General features: G+C 38.0%; 2 protein-coding genes across 2 annotated transcripts in view; both read left to right on the top strand.

Moving 5' to 3' along the window:
• Positions 1–993: 993 nt before the first annotated feature.
• On the top strand, positions 994–6,245 carry LOC126832208 (ubiquitin-conjugating enzyme E2 G2). Its single transcript, XM_050562921.2, has 5 exons — positions 994–1,201; positions 2,194–2,275; positions 2,778–2,896; positions 3,671–3,811; positions 5,241–6,245. Exons 1-5 carry the CDS (start codon positions 1,159–1,161, stop codon positions 5,351–5,353), a joined length of 498 nt encoding a protein of 165 aa, XP_050418878.1. The 5' UTR covers positions 994–1,158; the 3' UTR covers positions 5,354–6,245.
• A 12,985-nt stretch (positions 6,246–19,230) lies between these two features.
• LOC126831973 (mitogen-activated protein kinase kinase kinase 13) overlaps positions 19,231–21,346 on the top strand; it is a 44,830-nt gene continuing 42,714 nt past the window's right edge. Inside the window, exon 1 of the mRNA XM_050562632.2 lies at positions 19,231–19,303. The gene's annotated coding sequence lies outside the window, so the exon portion shown is untranslated. The remainder of the gene's footprint in view (positions 19,304–21,346) is intronic.

The following is a 21,346-nucleotide window of genomic DNA, read 5'->3' as shown; positions in this document are numbered from 1 at the left end:
AAAAAGAATTACTGCACCAAATCAAAGCTTAAACAAAAAACAGGTAACAGAGTGTTTCATAAAGACTATGGAAGAAATAATTATTCCTCGCATGAAAATCGACACTGTAACTAAGATAAACGAACCGTTAACGTTCTTGGGCTGTAAAAACCGAACGAAATTTTCCGTTTTTATAAATTTGTTGGACAAACAGGATAATTTTCCTTTTAGTAAGAATATTTGGCCACTTTGCTCAGTATCGGTTTTGCCTATGACTTGACTGACTGAAACATATAGCGCCACAGGACCTAGAGGGCCTCAGACCAAGGTGCACATGACTGTTTTTTTTAACACCGTCGGAAGCCTTTCTTACACGAACTGTAGTCTTAAACATATGTCATCACCCTCGACTTTGTTCAGTTGTGTTTAAAAACTCATTTTCATCTTCCTCTGTCATGGGAGGTAGGGGATGTGCAGATTGGGAGGGGTCCTCAAAGTGGAATACCTTGGGGCTTTTCTTCATCCAAATCCGACAGTCCGCGATACTAATATTATTGACAAATATTTTGATTATGAAAAAACTAACATAAGTTTCAGTTTTAATGTTGTGGTAGTACACCCTTTAAAGTGAAATACATGTTCATTGATTAAGTACTTCGATAGTGAGTCTTTTCAAGTCACATAATACATAGTCCCGAAGAATTGTCTCTTTAGTAATACTCAAATGCTTGATTAACCAGACGCGTAATGATCTCGGGTACAGATCTGAACTTGATTAGTTTGTACAATAGATCACATTATCATTTCCTAGGCATCATGGTTAGATTTTGTGTAAAGAAACGTTAATTTATAGATAAAAATGGGTTTTTAAAATTTATTTATTTTTAAAATATCAATTCAATTCATTGCTATGCTCTTTTCAAATTCATGTAAATGTGATAGTATAGTACTGATAGTAGACTGTAAGGCTAAGAGTCCAATCGTTAAGATTGTAGCGTCAGTGCGCATCAAATGAACATTTATGGAATCGAGTGGAACCAACGATGCGTGTATTTATTTACTTTGGACATCAGATCTTCTCATTTTTCTAGCAATATTTTTTATTGTCCGTAATAATATTCATCAGGAATAATGGATGGACTATTCACATTTTAAAAGTTTTATTTATTCAAAAAGATTATGGCTGGATCAGCATTAAAAAGACTCATGGCAGAGTATAAACGTATGCACATCTGTTCATTCTTTTTTGCGCGGATTTGCCATTTGGACTGGGATGATTTTATTTATTAATTTAAAAAAAAAAGAAGAAAAGAAAAGATAGATCTTCGCTTATATTTTTTTCATGGAAACATTCTAAAAACAGCTTCTGAAAAACAATAACCAATATTAGTTTGTTGATTTTGTTTCTGGTAGCCGCTTTTGCTCAGTGAGTAAGATGCTTTCTCACTAACATGGAGGTATTGGGTTTGCTCTCGAACCTGATGTTGGCTGAGAAACTTCCTGCGGCTTCCCCTTGTCAGTGGTGTAGGACGGAAGTACAGTGTCTAGTCATTTGGATTGGACACAAAAACGAGACATGACTAGCATGTAAAACATCCCTTTATTAACAGTTGGAATTTGAAATAATAGTAGGCCATAACATTCTTTATGGCGTAAACCCATCTTCATTAGCCCAGTCAGGGCAGAAAAGTAGGACATTTTAAAAAAAAAAATACAATTAAATGTATTTCGATTTTGTTTGATTTAGTTGTCATCGGTTGTGTCTACATCATGTAAAAGGTCCATGGTTTTAATAGATTTTGAACAATATCAACAGACTCTCCTGACATAACATCAATCAGTGAACTACTTACAGCAAACCTATCAGGACAATGAATTAGCATTATTTGTCACAAATTTTGTGCATCCAAACTACTTGTAACTTCAAATCAAAATTATTTGTATTTAATTGAAAAGCAAAGATCTTTAAATTTTGAAATTTTGATCAGGGTGCAGAAATTTATATGGAGGGTGTCTTAATTCACCCGAAAGATAGGATGTACAATTTCTTTCTAACAGCTAAACTTACCGTCACTTTCTGTAATGACAGTGGTGGCTGATTGTAGTATCTGAGTACCCACACTTGCACTGCCCTCTGATTCCCCATCATCTGTATGGTTTAGCCATGTGTACTGTGGCTAACATTGACTAAACATTATGTCCAATTTTTTTCAGAGCTTACACTTAATCCTCCAGAAGGTATTATTGCTGGACCAGTTAATGAAGAAAATTTCTTTGAATGGGAAGCCTTAATAATGTAAGTTATAAAATCAGACACGAAAAAATCTGGATTTTTAATGATTTATTTTCCCAGATATTGATCTGTTTGCTTTACAAACCATGCCAAACTAAGTATCAGGTCAGTCAGTATACACAAGGAACTGAGCTAAAAAAGATATTACACAAGGAACCGAATCAAACTAGGTACTAAGTCGTTATACACAAGGAACCGAACCAAACTAGGTACCAAGTCATTATACACATGGACCAGAAGCAAACTAGGTACCAAGTCATTATACACATGTAACCATTATACCAAGTCAGACATTATACATAAGGAGCCAAACCAAACTAGGTCATATACGCAAGGAACTGAACCAAAGTAGGCTCCAAGTCATACATTATACACAACAAATCAAACCAAACTAGGTACCAAGTTATGAAACACAAGAAACCAAACTAAGTACCAAGTCATTATACACGTAACACTGTTTCACTTGATTATATATCTTTACCCTTTACATGAATTATATTTTCAGGGGTCCGGAGGGCACATGGTTCGAAGGTGGTATATTTCCAGCCAGATTAACTTTTCCAACAGATTACCCTTTAAGTCCACCTAAAATGAAGTTCACATGTGAAATTTTTCATCCTAATAGTAAGTTTGTGTCTGATTTGAATCCTTTCTGTAGTATGAGCAGACATTTTCTATAATATTATATAGCTGCAATCCATATGCTTACCACTTTAAATGACGAAATATGCAAGTTTGGGCTCATAAGGAGTGGTCCATCTAGTTCTATTTTACAGCAATAATACTGTTCCCTCATGCACATTTAGGTCATCTGTTTCATCATCTATATTTATACCAGAGATGCCACTGTGACTCGGTGAGTAGGGTTCTGGCTCATTAACCTGGAGGTCCTGGTTTCGATGTTCATAATGGCAGAGAAAATTCCTCAGGATTCTCCGATGTGATTACCCTTGTCAGTGTTGGTGGACATAGGACCTGGCAAGAAACAGCATCCAGTCTTTCTGATGAGATATAAAACTATAGTCCCATATACACATTGCTGTACGTGTAGAATAACTTTTGACAATTGGACCTTGAAAAAAGAGTGGGCCGTAACACTTCTCCTGGCAAAAACACTGCATGGTGTGTAACTGTCTTTATTAGCCTGGATGGAGCACAAATGTATGAAGGTTAAATCCCATTCCATTTCATTCAATTCTGAAAATATGATATTTGTGACATCCAGGAAAATTCAATTTACTTATGTGTTGCTAGGTAGCGGTAGTGCTAGTCTGTGCCTTGCAAGTGTACTACATAATACATACATTAAAATTTTTAGATTGTTAAAATTTAAAAGCAAAATAATTTCTCAAAAGATATATTATTTTTCTTCTTTGATCCTATTTTATTTCAATTTAGTATATCCCGATGGTCGAGTATGCATATCAATTTTACATGCGCCTGGGGATGATCCTATGGGTTACGAAACAAGCGCAGAGAGGTGGAGTCCAGTACAAAGTGTTGAGAAAATATTACTTTCAGTTGTCAGTATGCTGGCTGGTAAGTGATCCTTTGACAAACATAGAAACACAAAAGTAAAAACCTCCCTCCTGCATCAGATTTTTGGTAAGAATTGTTTGAGAACCGGAATAATTATTTTGGATGGCCTTACATACCTGAATTAGAGAAGCCTGCTACAAATTCCATCGGAAATTACCGTTGCTTAGGGGATTACGTAATATGTTGCCAAAAAAAACATTTTAAATAGGTTAGCTTTAAAACAACTGGCTAGAGATAGGTGCAATCCATTTTAAGAAATTGTAAACATAGAAAAATCAAAATTATTGGAGTAGCCTCCCTTTTGGAATCATGCTTCAAATAGCATTATGTGATCAGAGCCAAATACCTGTATACAAATGTCAGTGGTAAACAAAATGACACATCATTTTTGAAATTACAGGATTTTATACAGATTATATTTTCTCGAACTGCTCCTTAAGTGTTTATAGTATTCTTATGGTAACATGGTCCATTGTCATACAAATCAGACCCTTTCTGTCTACCATTAGCTCTGCTTGAGAACAGACACAAAGCTCGTTGACATACATTTTAATTCCTAAAAGGATGATTTTAGACTCAACCGCTAACTATACTTTGGGAATTTGGAAAAGTATTTATTCTGCTTCCATTTATCAAAATTGAAAATGTTTATTTTGTCTTTGTGTGTATGAAACATGTCAAATAGATTAGAACCGCATTACAAAATAGTATATTATTCTCATATCGTACGGTCTCCTGTTACAACTATTTGTGTAATGAATTCAAATTATATTTGCCTTACCACAGTGTTATTCACTGTTGTATTTAGTTGGGGGTGTGGTTGGCCGATTGGTTAGCACATGCGTGCTCTATCATAAGGTCTTTCATTGAGTCAACTGGCGTTTTTTTTTTTTTCGATTCCCCGGTTGTACGTGACAAGGAATAGGGTCACCTGTCCAACCTCAAGGGTTTTCTCCAGGTCTTCAGGGTTCCTGCCACTGCTAAAGACAAAGACCCCTACGCGCAAGCTAATTATTGAAATAAAATTGAGCCATGTGTTAGTCTCGAAATGACCTAGTTTGTGTCAAGTGGACGTTAAACCCCATTTCTCTCCTTCTCTCTCTGTATTTAGTGGCATGACAAATTTCAGCTTTATGAACTTGTTTGCTCTTAATTGTGGGTCAAACTTGACGATAGATTGGTTGTTGTTCTTGGTGTTTAACACCCGCTTCCAACGAGGGTATATTGCAGACAAGTCTTATTTTCATTTTTATTAACTTAGCGCACTTGCAGGGGTCTTTCCTGTAGGAGGAAACCAGAGAACCCAGAGCTCGAAATGCGACACTCTAGGCCCCCCCCCCCCATACGGTTTATATATCAACTGCCGGGTTAAACTATTTGCCATCTGGCTTGATTGATAAAATAATTTGTTTTAAAAATATTATTTCAGAACCTAATGATGAAAGTGCTGCGAATGTTGATGCTGCAAAAACTTGGAGAGAGGATCGCCAAAAATTTCAAGAAATTGCTCAAAGAACTGTCAGAAAGTCATTAGGCTTATAGCATTATTTTATTTTAATGAAACTAAATATTGTCTATTAGTATATAAAACCACATACAAAATTTTATTCTAAGGAATGAGCAATTTACCTGAAATTATTTGTACAGTTCTTATTTTTTCCTGCAGTATTTAAAAGGTGTTAATCTACTTTGCCTTTGAAGTACAGAATTTTGAAGGTATAAGCAATGCATGGAAACCCAGCATTTTTTTTAAAGGGGATAAGGGCAGAGTTGTCTGTCATCATGGAGAGTTTGTATCACTTGAAAGTCTAAAATGAAGACAATTTATGTGCTATGATAAAAATTAAGTCCTCAAAATATAACAGGGTTTACAGTACCATATTTTCCAGTGTATAGTACGCTATCATGTATAAGATACCGGGTGAGTTTGACAGGGTCATTTCTAGGAAAAGGAAATACTTAATATTGAAATTTCTGCAATGGTTTGACTGAGTTTTAACATTTCATGATAATGGATTACCGTATTATCTGAGTAAAAACTGGCTAGGTACAGAGTTGTGAAAGTACAAGTCTGAGTTACTGAGATTTTATTCAGTATCTTGTCTTTTTTTCCAACGGTCGTGTTACTAAACGGCTAAACGATAAAAAATTCTGCAATTTTATATTATTTAAAAAAAAAATTTAGGCTAAGGATAATAAGTGTGTCAGAACAATGTATACCGCATTTCAAATATTTATAATTCTGATGTAGTTAGATTTGGTGTTGAACTTCACATCTTAGGTTAAGGGATTAATATTTGAGTAAGAACTCTGGTGATAAGTCAGGGAATGAATATTAATAAGACATAATCATGTTATAAACGTTACATATTATATAACTGTATATTATTAATATATTTGTCATTTATCAGAAAATTATAATTCTACAATAAAATATTGTGTTTCATTTTTTCATACGCCCACATGGAAATGTGGTCATATATTGTCATCACCTCCATCCGTCATACACAATTTCTTGTGAACATTCTAATGGCTATATTTATCATCCAATCTTTTTGAAATTGATATATTATTATGTTGTTTACACCTGGGATAGGAAGAATCCTATTTAATTTTATAGAATCTTGTGAACGGTCGAACAACAAAAGTTTGAATTATTTAATTTAGTAAAACGGACAAGCACTGTTACTTCTAGAGTTATTTACCTTGTTTCACTTTGTGAAGGTCAAAAGTTATCATACAATCTGTATGAAATTGATATTAGTGTCTTGTAAATTCTCTCACTTCATATAAAAGACTATATGAAAACCCGTCTTGACTACTTGGTTGCTTTAGCTGCTGTGGGCTTATGCTTTGTTGTGTGTAGTGATTGTGGATTCGATCCCGGTGGTGGCTGAGAAAGTTCATTGGGATTTCCCGGCATGGTTTCCCCATGCCAGTGGTGCAGGATGGAGGGCCTGACATGGAAAACTGTCTAGTCATTTGGATGGGATGAAAAATCGAGGTCCAGTCTACACATTAACATAGGTTAGGGTTGGCAGTTGGAATTTGATAAAAGAGTAGGCTGTAGCGCCACTGTCCGGGCAAAATTACCCTTATAGCACACTGTATGGCGTATGCTAATCTTCATTAACCCAGTCGGAGCAGAACAGTAGGACGTTAAACCTCATTTCATTTCATTTTTTGTTGCCTGACAATCTTTTTTTTTCAGAAAAAAATATTGTCATTGTAAACTCAAAGTAACCCCAATGGGATAAAATTAAAATCTCGAAAAGAACAATTATTTGATTAATCTTCACATATTATGCTTTTAGTAGTTCAAATTTTAAAACAAAACATGGTTTTACTTGTCTTCACTACTGGAAGAGTTGTTATATAACCTGCATTCTGCTGGATCTGAGGGATTGACCAATCAAGTGGTCTGTTGGGTCGAGTTCTTGTCGTCTAGCACGCGGAACTGTGGGTAGACATTACAGCGATATTACATTATTATATGCATTGCGACCGCTTTGTGTCCATTTCTAGGTGCCAAAGAATAGGAATTTAGCTCCTTTAAATGGTAGACCTACATAGATCGTGGACCTAAATAGATCGTATGCGACATTGAAACATCTGCAGGGCCACGCATTGCTGAAAGATTAACACAGAATTCTTTAATCTTGTAGGTCATTCATTGCTGGCATTTTCGGTAATACGGAGTATCAAAGGATGCGTCAAAATACTCAATAACTCTAATTTTCTATACTCGAAACCACAATATAGCCCGGGAAACCATTTTATTGAGTAAATGTGAAGTTTGTTGGAGCATTGTGTGGCTTCTCAATTTCAACCAGATCGAAGTAGAATATCAGTTCAACCGACGTTGTACGTCGACACCCATTCCCCATACACGGAGATATTTTAAGAATTTTGAAGTGATTATGTATTTGTAAAAGTATTATCAAATATTTTTAGTAGCCCTACCTGGACACTCAAGGCCGGATAGATCAATCTGCGAAAGGCGTGGAGGGTACACGCCCCCCCCCCCCCAAAAAAAAGAAAAAACAAAAAAACCCCAAAAAAACCAAAACAAAACAAAAAAAAAACAACAGCAAGGTTGAATATTACGTGCAATTTATTTTAAAAATAACTTCTTGCATGCTTCCGTCTCTTGGATTTGGACAATATTTTCAACATAGACGAAAGAAATGAAAGAGCAGGGCCGAGCGAGCCAATTAAGTCTAGCCCAATTAAGCTTGATATACTGAGCGCCATGGAAAACGCATCACTTTTTTTCCCCAAACATTTTATTACTAGGTGGTTTTGTATGTATAATATTATGCAATACTATGAACTATTGTTTCACACAATGCTCCCAAACGCAAAAAATATCGGCCCGTGTGCACAAAAAAAAAGTTGGACGAGATGCACATAAAAAACCCAATATTCACGTGCAGCATTGTATGTGAGCCCTTTAAAAGCATGTTTTCAACTTAATGTGCAGTACATGAAGTGTGAAACGTATGAAGGAATCGAGCTAGAGATGTCGAGACTTACTAAAAATCAACGGAATGAAGCCATGGGAATGTCCAGGGCTGGCATGTCTACACGTGCTATTGCCAGACACTTTAATGGTCATCAGTCCACTATTGTAAGGTTGGTGGAACGTGTTCGAGTTACTGGATCAACACGTGACCGTCAACGTCCTGGTCCACAACGCGTTACAACCCAGGCTCAAGACCGCTACATCCGGGTCACTCATCTGCGTGACAGATTCCACCCAGCGACTCGAACAGGTGCAGCAGTCGTCGGAAGACAAGGACCAGTAAGTGCCAACACCGTAAGACGTCGTGTAAGAGAAGTAGGACTCCGTGCACGACGACCTTATGTTGGAGCTATCCTCAGGGATCATCACCGTCAGCGGCGTTTGATATGGGCTCAAGGACACCAGGCATGGAGAAGAGTAGACTGGCAAAGTGTGCTCTTCTGTGATGAGAGTCGCTTTCATCTTTATCACGCCGATGGCCGTCAACGTGTGTGGAGACGTCTTGGGGAACGTCTTGCAGACTGCTGCGTCTTCGAAACGAATCGATGGGGTGGGGAAGTGTAATGGTGTGGGGAGGCTTCACATTTCATCACCGGACCGCCCTACACATTTGCAGGGGTCGCGTTAATGCTGTAGCCTACCGTGATGATGGCCCGTGGAGGACACACGCGCTACTGACGTCTGTGTTGGTTTTGACCCCTCTGACTTTGTACCCTTTATTACAGATTAAACATCCATAAGTGTACAAATGTGTTGTTATTGATGTGTTCCCATTTGAATATTGTTCACAATAAGAAGCCAAATAAATAAGATTTGTTTACAGGATCATTTTGTTATACGAAAAACTAAGTGATGCGTTTTCCATGGCGCTCAGTATATATATAAATGTACATTTTACGTTTTTATACGCCCACATTGAAATGTGGTCGTATATTGTTGTCGACCCCATCCGCCCGTCCGTCCGTCTGTCCGTCCGGCGTCCACAATTGCTTGTGGACGCTCTATAGGCTAAAGTTAATATCCGATTGACTTTAAATTTATACACAGTGTTTAAGGTCATGAGACGAAGAAGCCTATTGATTTTCAACGATTTTCGATAATTACTGCCAGAGTTATGGCCCTTGATCACTTAAAAATCTTGTGGACGCTCTAGAGGCTAAAGTTAGTATCCGATTGACGCAGTGTTTAAAGTCTTGAGTCGATCATGTATATTGATTTTCAATGAATCTTTATGACTTGAACAGCTAAATCCATGATGTTAAAAGTTTTGTATACTAATTAACGTTAGCATGGGGAAGAACTTTATAAAAACCAAACAAATTCTAAAGTTTTTCTGATAATTACTTAATGAGTTGTTACTCTTAATCAGATTTTAATGTATTATAAATGTTTCATTACCGAAAAAAGTAAAAATATGCGACAACTCTTGTTGATTGCCCGGATGATATAGCTGCTGTGGGCGTATGTTTCGTTGCCTGGCAACCTATCTTTTATTACAATAAAGGATATACGCTGATTGTGACTTCTGCGATTTTATTACACTATTAACAATACTCAGTCCTACGAAAATTATAACAATATGCCGAGCAAAAGGCAGTATATTATAAAAGATAATTAAACTATTCGTAGCCGATGCATTCTATGTTTAAACTGTTCTTCATTTCTACACCTTTCCCTTTTAAAGTGTGATTTTAAGTGTTGGGCTTGTTGATTGAATTTTTTTTGGATCGAATGTACTACCGGGTAATACTTCTATTTAGAAAGAAAATATGGATGTTGCATCGAGGGTGTTAACCACACTGATCAGAAATGAATTTTCGCTAGGCCCCTACAATTACTGATAAGGATGACATCGATGCGACTTAATGAGCCAGAAATATTTCCTGCGACAAATTAAATTCTAAAACATTTTTTTTTATGTATTGGAAAAATAAATAATGGCGTTTGACGTATTTGTAGGTAAAAATTATTTCCTATTTAGTGTAAATGAGTATTAAAATGACTAAAAGACATCATTCCGCCCGAAGCAGTAACGTCTTATGTACGCGCCATTCAGCCAATGATTGACGCCGCGTGCTGTGACGGCACGTGTTGAGGCAGTCATCTTTGACAGAGATATTACTAGACTCGTAATTCTCTGACTCGTAATTCTCTGTGAAACAGATTGGGAGAACATGAGCTGTGGTGGAGGCATAGAAATGTAATTCAGTAGTTGGATTAGATAACAAATCTTACCTCTCAACCCTCCGTCAGTATATCTCAACGTTTTTAGCTACGTTCTCGTAGCTATAGTTGGATATACGAACTATGGTGAAGATTTAGGGAGTAACAACATGAGTATCACTCGAAATGATCGTATGTTGGGTCGTCACCGATATCGCCACTAAAAGCGCCAAAGAGACTCCCGATTTCAAAGCCGTGGGTTCGAGTTTCCGTCTTATTTGGTAATACATGTGTGGTCATCTGCGTACATCTTCAGGAACATGGTGTCAGCAACTTCTGATTGAATGAATAAAGCAACGAAAAGGTTTGGAAACCAGGAGCCATTATGTATGTGGTTCTCGGTATTGTTTAATCTTGGCAATCAAGAGATGTAACCAACACTAGTTTCGTTCTTATGGGCGTCACACATTGGGGGGGGGGGCGGCGAATCCCCAATACTTGGAACCCCCCCCCCCCCAAAATTTACATAGTCGGCCCTATAACTCCGATTTATTTACAACAATTATTAGGATTAGTTACGATTCTATATGTATAAAACAATCTACAAATTAAAACACAAACACTTATGTTTACTTTTTGAAATCCATTTATAATACACAAAATGTTCAAAATACTTTAAATATCTATACAACTTTCTTGTAAATGTCAATGTGTATATGTATATAGTACTGTAGTTAACAAGGTGATTGTCAAATATGCATCCTCATAAACTAAAGTTATGTGATCAAGTTTTGTTTCATTTGGTTCCTCCTCATAAACATTCCCCTACTAAACTCTCTTTGTCGTATTGTTCATAATTCAAGCTTAACATTCAATATGTGAAAGTCATGAAAAAAATATGAATACGGCACCCCCTGACTTTAACATGATAAACATTGTAATGGTGTGATGTTTTAGTTTAACCCCGAAAATATGCCAAAACAGTGTTTACAGAAGACTGAAACTTTAAAAAAGGTTTATGGGGGTGGCCTCCCATATCGCGCTACATCGGCGTCACAGATGTCAACATTTTATATAATTTCATTTGCGGACCCCCCCCCCCCCAATATATATTTCACGGCTACGCCTCTGATCGTTCTCAAAATCTGAATGCCACCAACACTATTATCGTTCTTAAAATCTGAATTATGGTATATCAAGGTTGTGGACCCTATAGAGGTCACAATTTTTATCCGATTAGGTTTAAACTTGAAATGTATGCTTATAACCCAAAGATCTCGGTTCCGTTTGACATTCGCGCATATCGGAACGTAACTTCATGAATTATGGCCCCTGATTGTACGAAAAATCGCGTTTTTAGCTTGTGGACCCTATAGAGGTCATAATTTTTATCCGATTTTAAAAAACGTATCATTATATCACCGTTACACCCTAAGGACGGCTGAGTTCGAATTTCGTAAAAATCGGCCCAAAACTGACAGACAAAATGGCCGACCTTCGTTGAAACTTGAAATGTAAGTTTATAACCCAAAGATCTTGGTTCCTTTCGATATTTGCGCATATCTAATTGTAATTTCCTCAATTATGGCCCTTGATTGTAGGAAAAATCACTTTCTTTTTAGCTTGTTCTCTATCCATCTCTCGAAAATGTGGGCGTATCCTGCCTGGCAGCCGCTGGTTGCTCGAATTTAAGGCTCTTTTTCAACGATTTCCGAACGATTACTTAGACGAAAATATCAGTCAAATAGCTCTTGGGATGGCTACAGATGCAAAGAAATGACGGATAATTTTCTTGGGCGGAAATACCCCCCCCCCCCTCAGCGGCGTGCCCCGTCTCCGCGGTCAGTGCCCTCATTTTGCGGCGCCCCCCCCTTTTCAAATTCCTAGATCCGCCCCTGTGTACGTTATCGGCATTCACACAGCTCATGCACGAGCTAGCTAATCCAAAATATATTCAGGTTCCAGTTTATAAACTAATAACTCCGCCAAATTCAGAATCCAGTTTATAATACTATTCAAAAAAAGTAGGGGATATTTGATTTTTAAGTGTTATTAAAGTCACCTAATGAAACTGACGAAGAAACAAATGACAAAATGAAATGAAGTTCACATTCATCGATTTATTCCAAATGATCGTTAGACTAAGTAAGGCACAGACTGACCATTATAAGGGTAAAATGATACCCGGGGTCAAACAGCAAAGTTACCACAGCATCACAACCAAGTCAGTAACGGGTAAATCCTCCTCTGTTTGCCAAACAAGCATTGATCCGACGTGGCATACTCCTAATGAGACGTCTAAGGTCATTTTGGTCCAGATTGTCCCATTCCTGTTGCAACGCAGCAGCAAGTTCTTGGACATTGGCAGGACGTTGTTGACGTTGACGTAACCTCTGTCCAAGCATGTCCCAGACATGCTCGATGGGGGAGAGGTCGGGACTCAGTGCTGGCCAAGGTAATGTGGTGATGTTCTGTTGTTGGAGGTAACCTGTAACGATCCTGGCCCTGTGACATCTTGCGTTGTCATACTGGAAGATGAAACGGCGGCCATGACGTCGTGCGAACGGCACAACATGGACTGCCAAGATGTTGTCCCGGTAGTACTGGCCTGTAACACGCCCTGCAACAACATGTAAAGCCGTTCTTCCAGCAACAGTGATGCCTCCCCACACCATAACAGAACCACCCCCAAATCGATCATGTCTGATGACGTTAACGTCTTGGAAGCGCTCGATTCGACGACGCCACACCCTCCTACGTCTGTCCAAAAAATCAACAGTGAACCTTGACTCATCTGAAAACATCACATTGCTCCAGCGTCGATTATCCCAGTGTTGACGATCCCTACACCAACGACGTCTTGCCTGAATGTGATGATCTCTCAAACAAGGGATCACGCGAGGACGTCGGGCGCGAAGGTGACCCCTATGCAGTCGATTCCGAATCGTCTGGCCACTCACTCTCACACCAGTGTCTGTTTAAAGACGAGCGCTGATCTGATTTGCTGTGATGACACGATTTCTCAAGGCCAAGGTACGGATAAATCGATCCTGGTCTTGAGTTGTCGACCTGAGCGTGGTCTGTCCTGTACAGATTGTGTATCACGGTATTTGGACCATAGCCTGCTTATGACAGACTGAGAAACATTCATCGTCCGCGCCACAACCGCCTGTGTTGTGCCGATCTGTAGCATGCCAAGGGCACGTAACCTTTCATTTTGGGTAAGCCGACGCATATCAAAATTTGTTTTCTGGTCACTAAAACAATTAAACTGATGTTTCCACCCTGGAATTCAATGCCACAATGACTGTAACATTCAAAGTCAGAGTCGTGCAAATCTTGAGTTGGACCCCCATGATGATCCCAAGCATCACCTGCATTCCATGCGGTAGCTATTGGTTCTATTAGGTTCTATAGTGAATTTTTTCGTAGTCATTTGCATATTTTAGTATTATGCCCCCAAAATCAAATATCCCCTACTTTTTTTGAATAGTATATATCCTATCAGTAGCTTTCAGCAATAATATCGAAAAATAAAACAAATTCAATATTTAAGTTGTTTAATATCTAAATTATCTTTTTTTTTAATGCAATGCTCATGGGTGTGTGGGTGTGGGTGTGCGTGTTTGGGGTGGGGTCACAGCTACACAAAATGAGCTTTTGAAGTAGAGAAGGAGTCTGTATCCTTTGGAAGAAACGCGGCCGGGGGGTGGGGCGGAGAAAACCGACGAAGTTGGACAGACGACGCTACTACTTGCCACGTACAAGAGAGCAATCGAAATCACGCCACTTGACTCAATGACAGACCTTATGACCTTATCATTTTCTCGAATTCTGAAAATATCATAATATATAATACATTTATTAGCTTTTACATAATGTACGTATCTCTAATATTCACGAATCGGATAATGCCTATGACAAAGGATATGGAATATAAACTCTTATAATAATATAAAGAGTTCAAATCAGTGTGTGAGAACATGGGCGGGGGCATGCGCGAAATTAGGGATTTTTTTAGCAGCGGAAGGAAACTGGAGGGCCCGAAGAAAACCCACGTCTCCATATAAACATTCCACTGTCATTGGCATTGTTATTAAATCATTAGTAAAACGGGAGCATATAAAACGATCAGTGAGCAAGACGCTGGCACGTATATAACAGAATATGTTCTATAAGGAACACCATGTGTTCAAACAAATGGAAGAAGAAAATAATTTGTCAAATTCGACCAAAAATCTCTAATACATGCGCTTTTTGATAAGAGGAAATAATTTATTAACACAAATTAATATGCTTGACGAGGGTTTACGAGTTGATTTGGGAACACAGGTCTAGGGCCAGGCCTAGTAGTTTATACAGGCCTAGATTGTTAATCTAGCAACATAACCTAAATTCATATTTCTACTTCCAAATTCATATATCTAAGTTTCACTGTTACTTTTGAAACAACTTATCTACCTTATTAGAAAAAACAACAGAGAGAGAGAGAGAGAGAGAGAGAGAGAGAGAGAAATGGGGTTTAACGTCCACTCAACACAAACTAGGTCATTTCGGGACTAACGTATGGTTTTAATTTTATTTCAATAATTCGCTTGCGCGTAGGGGTCTTTAGCAGTGGGAGGAAACCGGAGGACCCGGAAAAAACCCACGAGGTTGGACAGGCGATCCTACTCCTTGTCACGTACAACCGGGGATTCGAAACCATGCCAGTCGACTCAATGACAGACTTTATGATACAGCGCGCGCACGCTAACCATTCAGCCATCCACCCCCCCTGAAAAAACAACAACAATACTTTACCTTAAATAACAGTTGTTGAAACAGTCAGAGCCTTAAAGTCAAACCAGCGTCCTGCAAATGGCGATTTTGAAAATAACCCGCATCACGTGATGCGTCGTGTGCATGTCCGATGTTGAACTTGAACACATGGTGTCCAACTTGATGTTCCGGTATGAACACCCACTGAACACCATGCGTTCCTTACTGGTCTTCTGCGTCCGTTGTGTTCTAAGTGTGAACGATTTCAAAGACCATTGAAAGGAAAAAGAACACAATGTGTTCAATTTTTAACGGATTTTAAGGATTTGCGTACGTTTTAGAACTGCGGTGTTCATATGTGAACATTAACGTGTTCACATTTCAACGCAAAATGTTCTAATAAGAACACATTCAGAAAGGCGTCCGTTGGATTTACAGTGTATACTTGTTACCCCCGACCAAATGCTTAATGATTACCTGTTACCGCCAACTATTTTACGGTTGTTTTTTTTTTATAAAAATGAATACAACAAGAATGTTATTTTTTATTTGAGGTTTAATCACGTACATCTGTCGAAAAACATTAATATATATTTTAAAGAATATGGAAGGACAAAACTACAATTTAGATATTGAAGGGCAAATATATGAAGATTGTTTCAGCTACTGGTTATAAAAAAATAACATTTTAGGCCTATCTTCTATTAGTGCGAGGGTTAGGGTTAGGGTTGTCGACCATATTTATATATAATAAAATCTATATTTTTATCAAACTCTGTGTATTTAACCAAATCTATTTTTTTGTCACTAATAATTTAATTAATTTTATATAGTCGGCGGTAACAAGGAATCATTAAGCATTTGGTCGGCGGTAATTATATATTACGATCGAAAGTCATTACAGTGCGGTCGGCGGTAAAAAGTATTTGGTCGGCGGTAATTTCACGACGGTCGGCGGTAAAAGTATTAGTCGGCGGTGGTCGGCGGTAAAAAGTACCACCCACGCTAGTTATTATAGTTATAGATAACTAGTTAATAGTTGCGCCCCGGATAATAACTAGCACGCGCAGATAATACTATGCGCGCCAGATATTATATCATGTTATTCCAATATATTATTCCAAGTAAAATATATTTTTATATACATGTATATTGATGTATGCGTATGTTTTGTATAATGTTCTTTAGGCTGCTATTACATAGGAGTATACGGGCACGGCGGTTTACACGGCATATATACTATACGTAGGTATACTGGCCTGGTCAGTTATTTTCCCAACCGATTTTGGTACCCTCATCGAGGCTCATTCATATGGATTCAGAAGAAGAGGAAACTCTGACTTGAATTTTACTTGCGGAGGAGTAAAGTATGGTGGCATGAAGGTCAGGCTTTGAGTCGGCTCATTTCAATATTTAAGGGGGGGGGGAATAACTGGAGATCACTGTTCATGATAATCTAGAATATATATATATACTATTCAAAAAAAGTAGGGGATATTTGATTTTGGGGGCATAATACTAAATTATGCAAATGACTACGAAAAAAGTCACTATAGAACCTAACAGAAGAAACATTTCCAGTTACATGTGACGCCCAAACGCACCAATAGCTACCGCATGGAATGCAGGTGATGCTTGGGATCATCATGGGGGTCCAACCCAAGATTTGCACGACTCTGACTTTGAATGTTACAGTCATTGTGGCATTGAATTCCAGGGTGGAAACATCAGTTTAATTGTTTTAGTGACCAGAAAACAAATTTTTATATGCGTCGGCTTACCCAAAATGAAAGGTTACGTGCCCTTGGCATGCTACAGATCGGCACAACACAGGCGGTTGTGGCGCGGACGATGAATGTTTCTCAGTCTGTCATAAGCAGGCTATGGTCCAGATACCGTGATACACAATCTGTACAGGACAGACCACGCTCAGGTCGACCAAGGGCGACAACTCAAGCCCAGGATAGATTTATCCGTACCTTGGCCTTGAGAAATCGTGTCATCACAGCAAATCAGATCAGCGCTCGTCTTCAAACAGACACTGGTGTGAGAGTGAGTGGCCAGACGATTCGGAATCGACTGCATAGGGGTCACCTTCGCGCCCGACGTCCTCGCGTGATCCCTTGTTTGAGAGATCATCACATTCAGGCAAGACGTCGTTGGTGTAGGGATCGTCAACACTGGGATAATCGACGCTGAAGCAAAGTGATGTTTTCAGATGAGTCAAGGTTCACTGTTGATTTTTTGGACAGACGTAGGAGGGTGTGGCGTCGTCGAAACGAGCGCTTCCAAGACGTTAACGTCATCAGACATGATCGATTTGGGGGTGGTTCTGTTATGGTGTGGGGAGGCATCACTGTTGCTGGAAGAACGGCTTTACATGTTGTTGCAGGGCGTGTTACAGGCCAGTACTACCGGGACAACATCTTGGCAGTCCATGTTGTGCCGTTCGCACGACGTCATGGCCGCCGTTTCATCTTCCAGGATGACAACGCAAGATGTCACAGGGCCAGGATCGTTACAGGTTACCTCCAACAACAGAACATCACCACATTACCTTGGCCAGCACTGAGTCCCGACCTCTCCCCCATCGAGCATGTCTGGGACATGCTTGGACAGAGGTTACGTCAACGTCAACAACGTCCTGCCAATGTCCAAGAACTTGCTGCTGCGTTGCAACAGGAATGGGACAATCTGGACCAAAATGACCTTAGACGTCTCATTAGGAGTATGCCACGTCGGATCAATGCTTGTTTGGCAAACAGAGGAGGATTTACCCGTTACTGACTTGGTTGTGATGCTGTGGTAACTTTGCTGTTTGACCCCGGGTATCATTTTACCCTTATAATGGTCAGTCTGTGCCTTACTTAGTCTAACGATCATTTGGAATAAATCGATGAATGTGAACTTCATTTCATTTTGTCATTTGTTTCTTCGTCAGTTTCATAAGGTGACTTTAATAACACTTAAAAATCAAATATCCCCTACTTTTTTTGAATAGTATATATATATATATATAGTCTACCATGCCTAGAGATATGTCCATCAATGTTCAGAACGTTTGATTCGAACTTTTTACAACACAAATGCCCCATTTTGTACTCATCCCATGGAATTTACTCCTCCCTGAAGCAAGTATACGCCGAAAAAAAACGTACTTGCACGATACCATGTATACGCGTATAGCGTGCCCCTATACGCGTATAGTCCGATGTATATGCAAATAAAAAAGTTGAATGTTGATATATATATATATATATATATATTATTTTGAATCCCTCACCGGGCTCCATAGGGTTGACATGGAATCGATATATGGATGAGCACGTTTTAAATATGAAATGAGATAAACATTGGCCCATGTGGAAAAACTATAATGAATAATAATAAAATGTATTACGGTTGGATTTAAAATTTATATGAATTTGAGTATAGAAAAATAAGAAATTTAGTATAGATTTGGATAGGTATGAGTAATATTTTGGATCTATATCCATATTTAAAATAACTTGTTTAGAGTCATCGATTTATGACCCAGTTTTCCTATCAGTCGGTTAAATATTTATAATTTATAATCAAATTTATGGCATTAATTTCCTTACGACCCTGGTTTATCACTGTAATTTTCTCTGGAGTTCCACTTGACAATCTCGCCTATAAATTATTAATAAACGGGCTTGTTATTCGAGAATACGCGGCAATCGATTGGTCACGAGATCAGCTGTTGCTTTCATTATTCGTTCTCCAATTTAAACGAAATTAGTCTGAAATCAGGGACGGGATATTATAAAAATTGAAGTAGTTGAATGTAATGGTTATTTATGCCAATATGATATTGGTTGCAACCTTGATTTGGTTAAACAATATAATTTAAGCTTACTTTTCATATACTGCGGATAAAACGAGGGAGTAATATTTCTGGTTGGAATACCCATAACAGGTGGGGCTTGCTCCATTGTGTTCTTCCGCTGCTAGTTGTGGATATTTCTACTACTGTTTATGAGTATATAAACCGCAATATGTCAACATTGTGTAGAAATTCCGTAAGTATTCTTTTAATTACTATAATATTCTCACACAATTATATACAATGTTTCGGAACATCAACGTTATCAAATATTTCCATAAGCATAATGCCATAGGTATACGTTTACTAACATGTATGTCGAAATCTTGTTCTAAAAATAACCGAACACGTCACTAAGGTATACAGACTTGACAGCTAACATTCCATGACAAGGTCTACTCGGTGAAGATGATACAATTCCTGATAAACACTGACTCAACATGATTCATCATTGGTAAGATAATTGTAAACAAGTTTGTCAAATGTCCTCACGTAGGTCATCTATTATTGTCTATGATGATGTAATTTTCATAACTTGACATGAAATTGTCATCAATTAAATTAATTAGTGATTAATTTTTATAAGTCCATAACAAATGGTTCTTACCATAAAGCAAAAATATTAATGTAATAATGTACTGTTAGATGACACTGGTCTAACAATTATATGTTTTATTCAAAGTGGATTTTAGGAATTTTGAAACTATACCCACCTTGAAAAGATTGTGGATTGCAGGCCTGGATTTTAATACAATGGATCTTTTAAAATATAAATATGGGGTTCCATATTGCATATAATTGTCAAATTCTTGGAATCAGTTCATCACTCGCACTAGCAGGTGCAGTGAACATCTAGGTTACCTGATGTCAGGTACATGTATAATGTAAGAAAAAAATAGGTAGACAGATTCTATCTAATGTAGTAAGGCTGAGTTGGGTGCATTGGTTGAGTGGTCTAACGCATGTGTTTTAGACCATACGGTCCATAATTGAGTAAAATTGTGTGGTTGCAATCTCAAGCTTGTACATGTACTTGTACAAACTCATTGGTTTGCTCTGTGTAGACCGTGTCCTCTGGTATCCTCTTGGTGTTAAGAGAATTATGGAAATAAAATAGTGCCATTCATACATGTATGTTAGCCCCAAAATGACATAGTTTGTATCGAGTGAAGTTATACCCCATTCTCTCTGTCTATCTAATGTAGCTCCGAAAAAGTATTTGGCATTCATGTTTGTGACTCCCATTTTTGTGGCTCAATATTTCATTAAATAACAAGTAGGTACATGTAAGTGAAAAGAAGATTGGTTCTTCCATGGTAAATTCCCTTACCCTAACCCTAATCCTAATCCTAACCCTAATAGAAAGTAGGAAGAAATATAAAAATGATGGAATGTAAAAGTGATGGAAATAGAAAAGGGTGTCGTCGCAAAGTATTTTAGTACATGATACAAAAAATATGATGATATATGTACCATTGAACCCGAAGGGTAATCAAAATACACTTGAGTGATTAAGTGTAGGATAAAGCACGAGACTGAGGTTACGCTGGGGAAAGAAAGACTGAAGAAAATAACCTGAGAAAAAGAAAAACCCAGGCCGGTAGGCCGTGGTTTTTCTGTCGAGGGTTTTTTCTGAAGTCTTTCTTCCCCAGCATAACCGAAGTCGAGGAATTTATCTTGCTTATAAACCATCTATGTTTACATGTACGCAAGATGAGAATATCCCAGAATTCCCACAAGAAAAACCTTATATCATGTTTTCTTATGGGAAAAAAGGAAGAATAACCCGGTACAGGTTTAAAGAAACACTTTCAGAAGAATAACCCCAAATTTCCCTGTATATATCCAAAGCCGCCCCCGCCTTTCAGACCGCAAGTTATTTTGGGCATAGACCCCAAAGATCAAAGAGATTTACTGTTACAGGTTTATAATACATAAAAACAATAGTTGTGGAGTATATTTCATGTAAGCAGTTTCTAACATCACACTAATATGCAGAAGGGGTTTGTTGGATATTAGAAACATACACTACCTTTGTGCATTGGACCTGTCACTACTTTGTGTTTCTTCTTCAGTAATCCTCAGAATACACTATCTGACAATTACATGTATAAAATCAATGATACATGTATGTTTACCAACCAGGTAGACGTTAACCAGATTAAACATACATTATGCAAGAACTAAATCTGCCTATTGCACGTCTTTCTTTAGACCTGAAATGTTATCTACATTATAA

The sequence above is a fragment of the Patella vulgata genome, chromosome 9 (assembly GCF_932274485.2).
Source record: "Patella vulgata chromosome 9, xgPatVulg1.2, whole genome shotgun sequence".
Lineage (NCBI taxonomy): Eukaryota > Metazoa > Mollusca > Gastropoda > Patellidae > Patella > Patella vulgata.
This window is presented reverse-complemented; position numbering and strand designations above follow the sequence as displayed.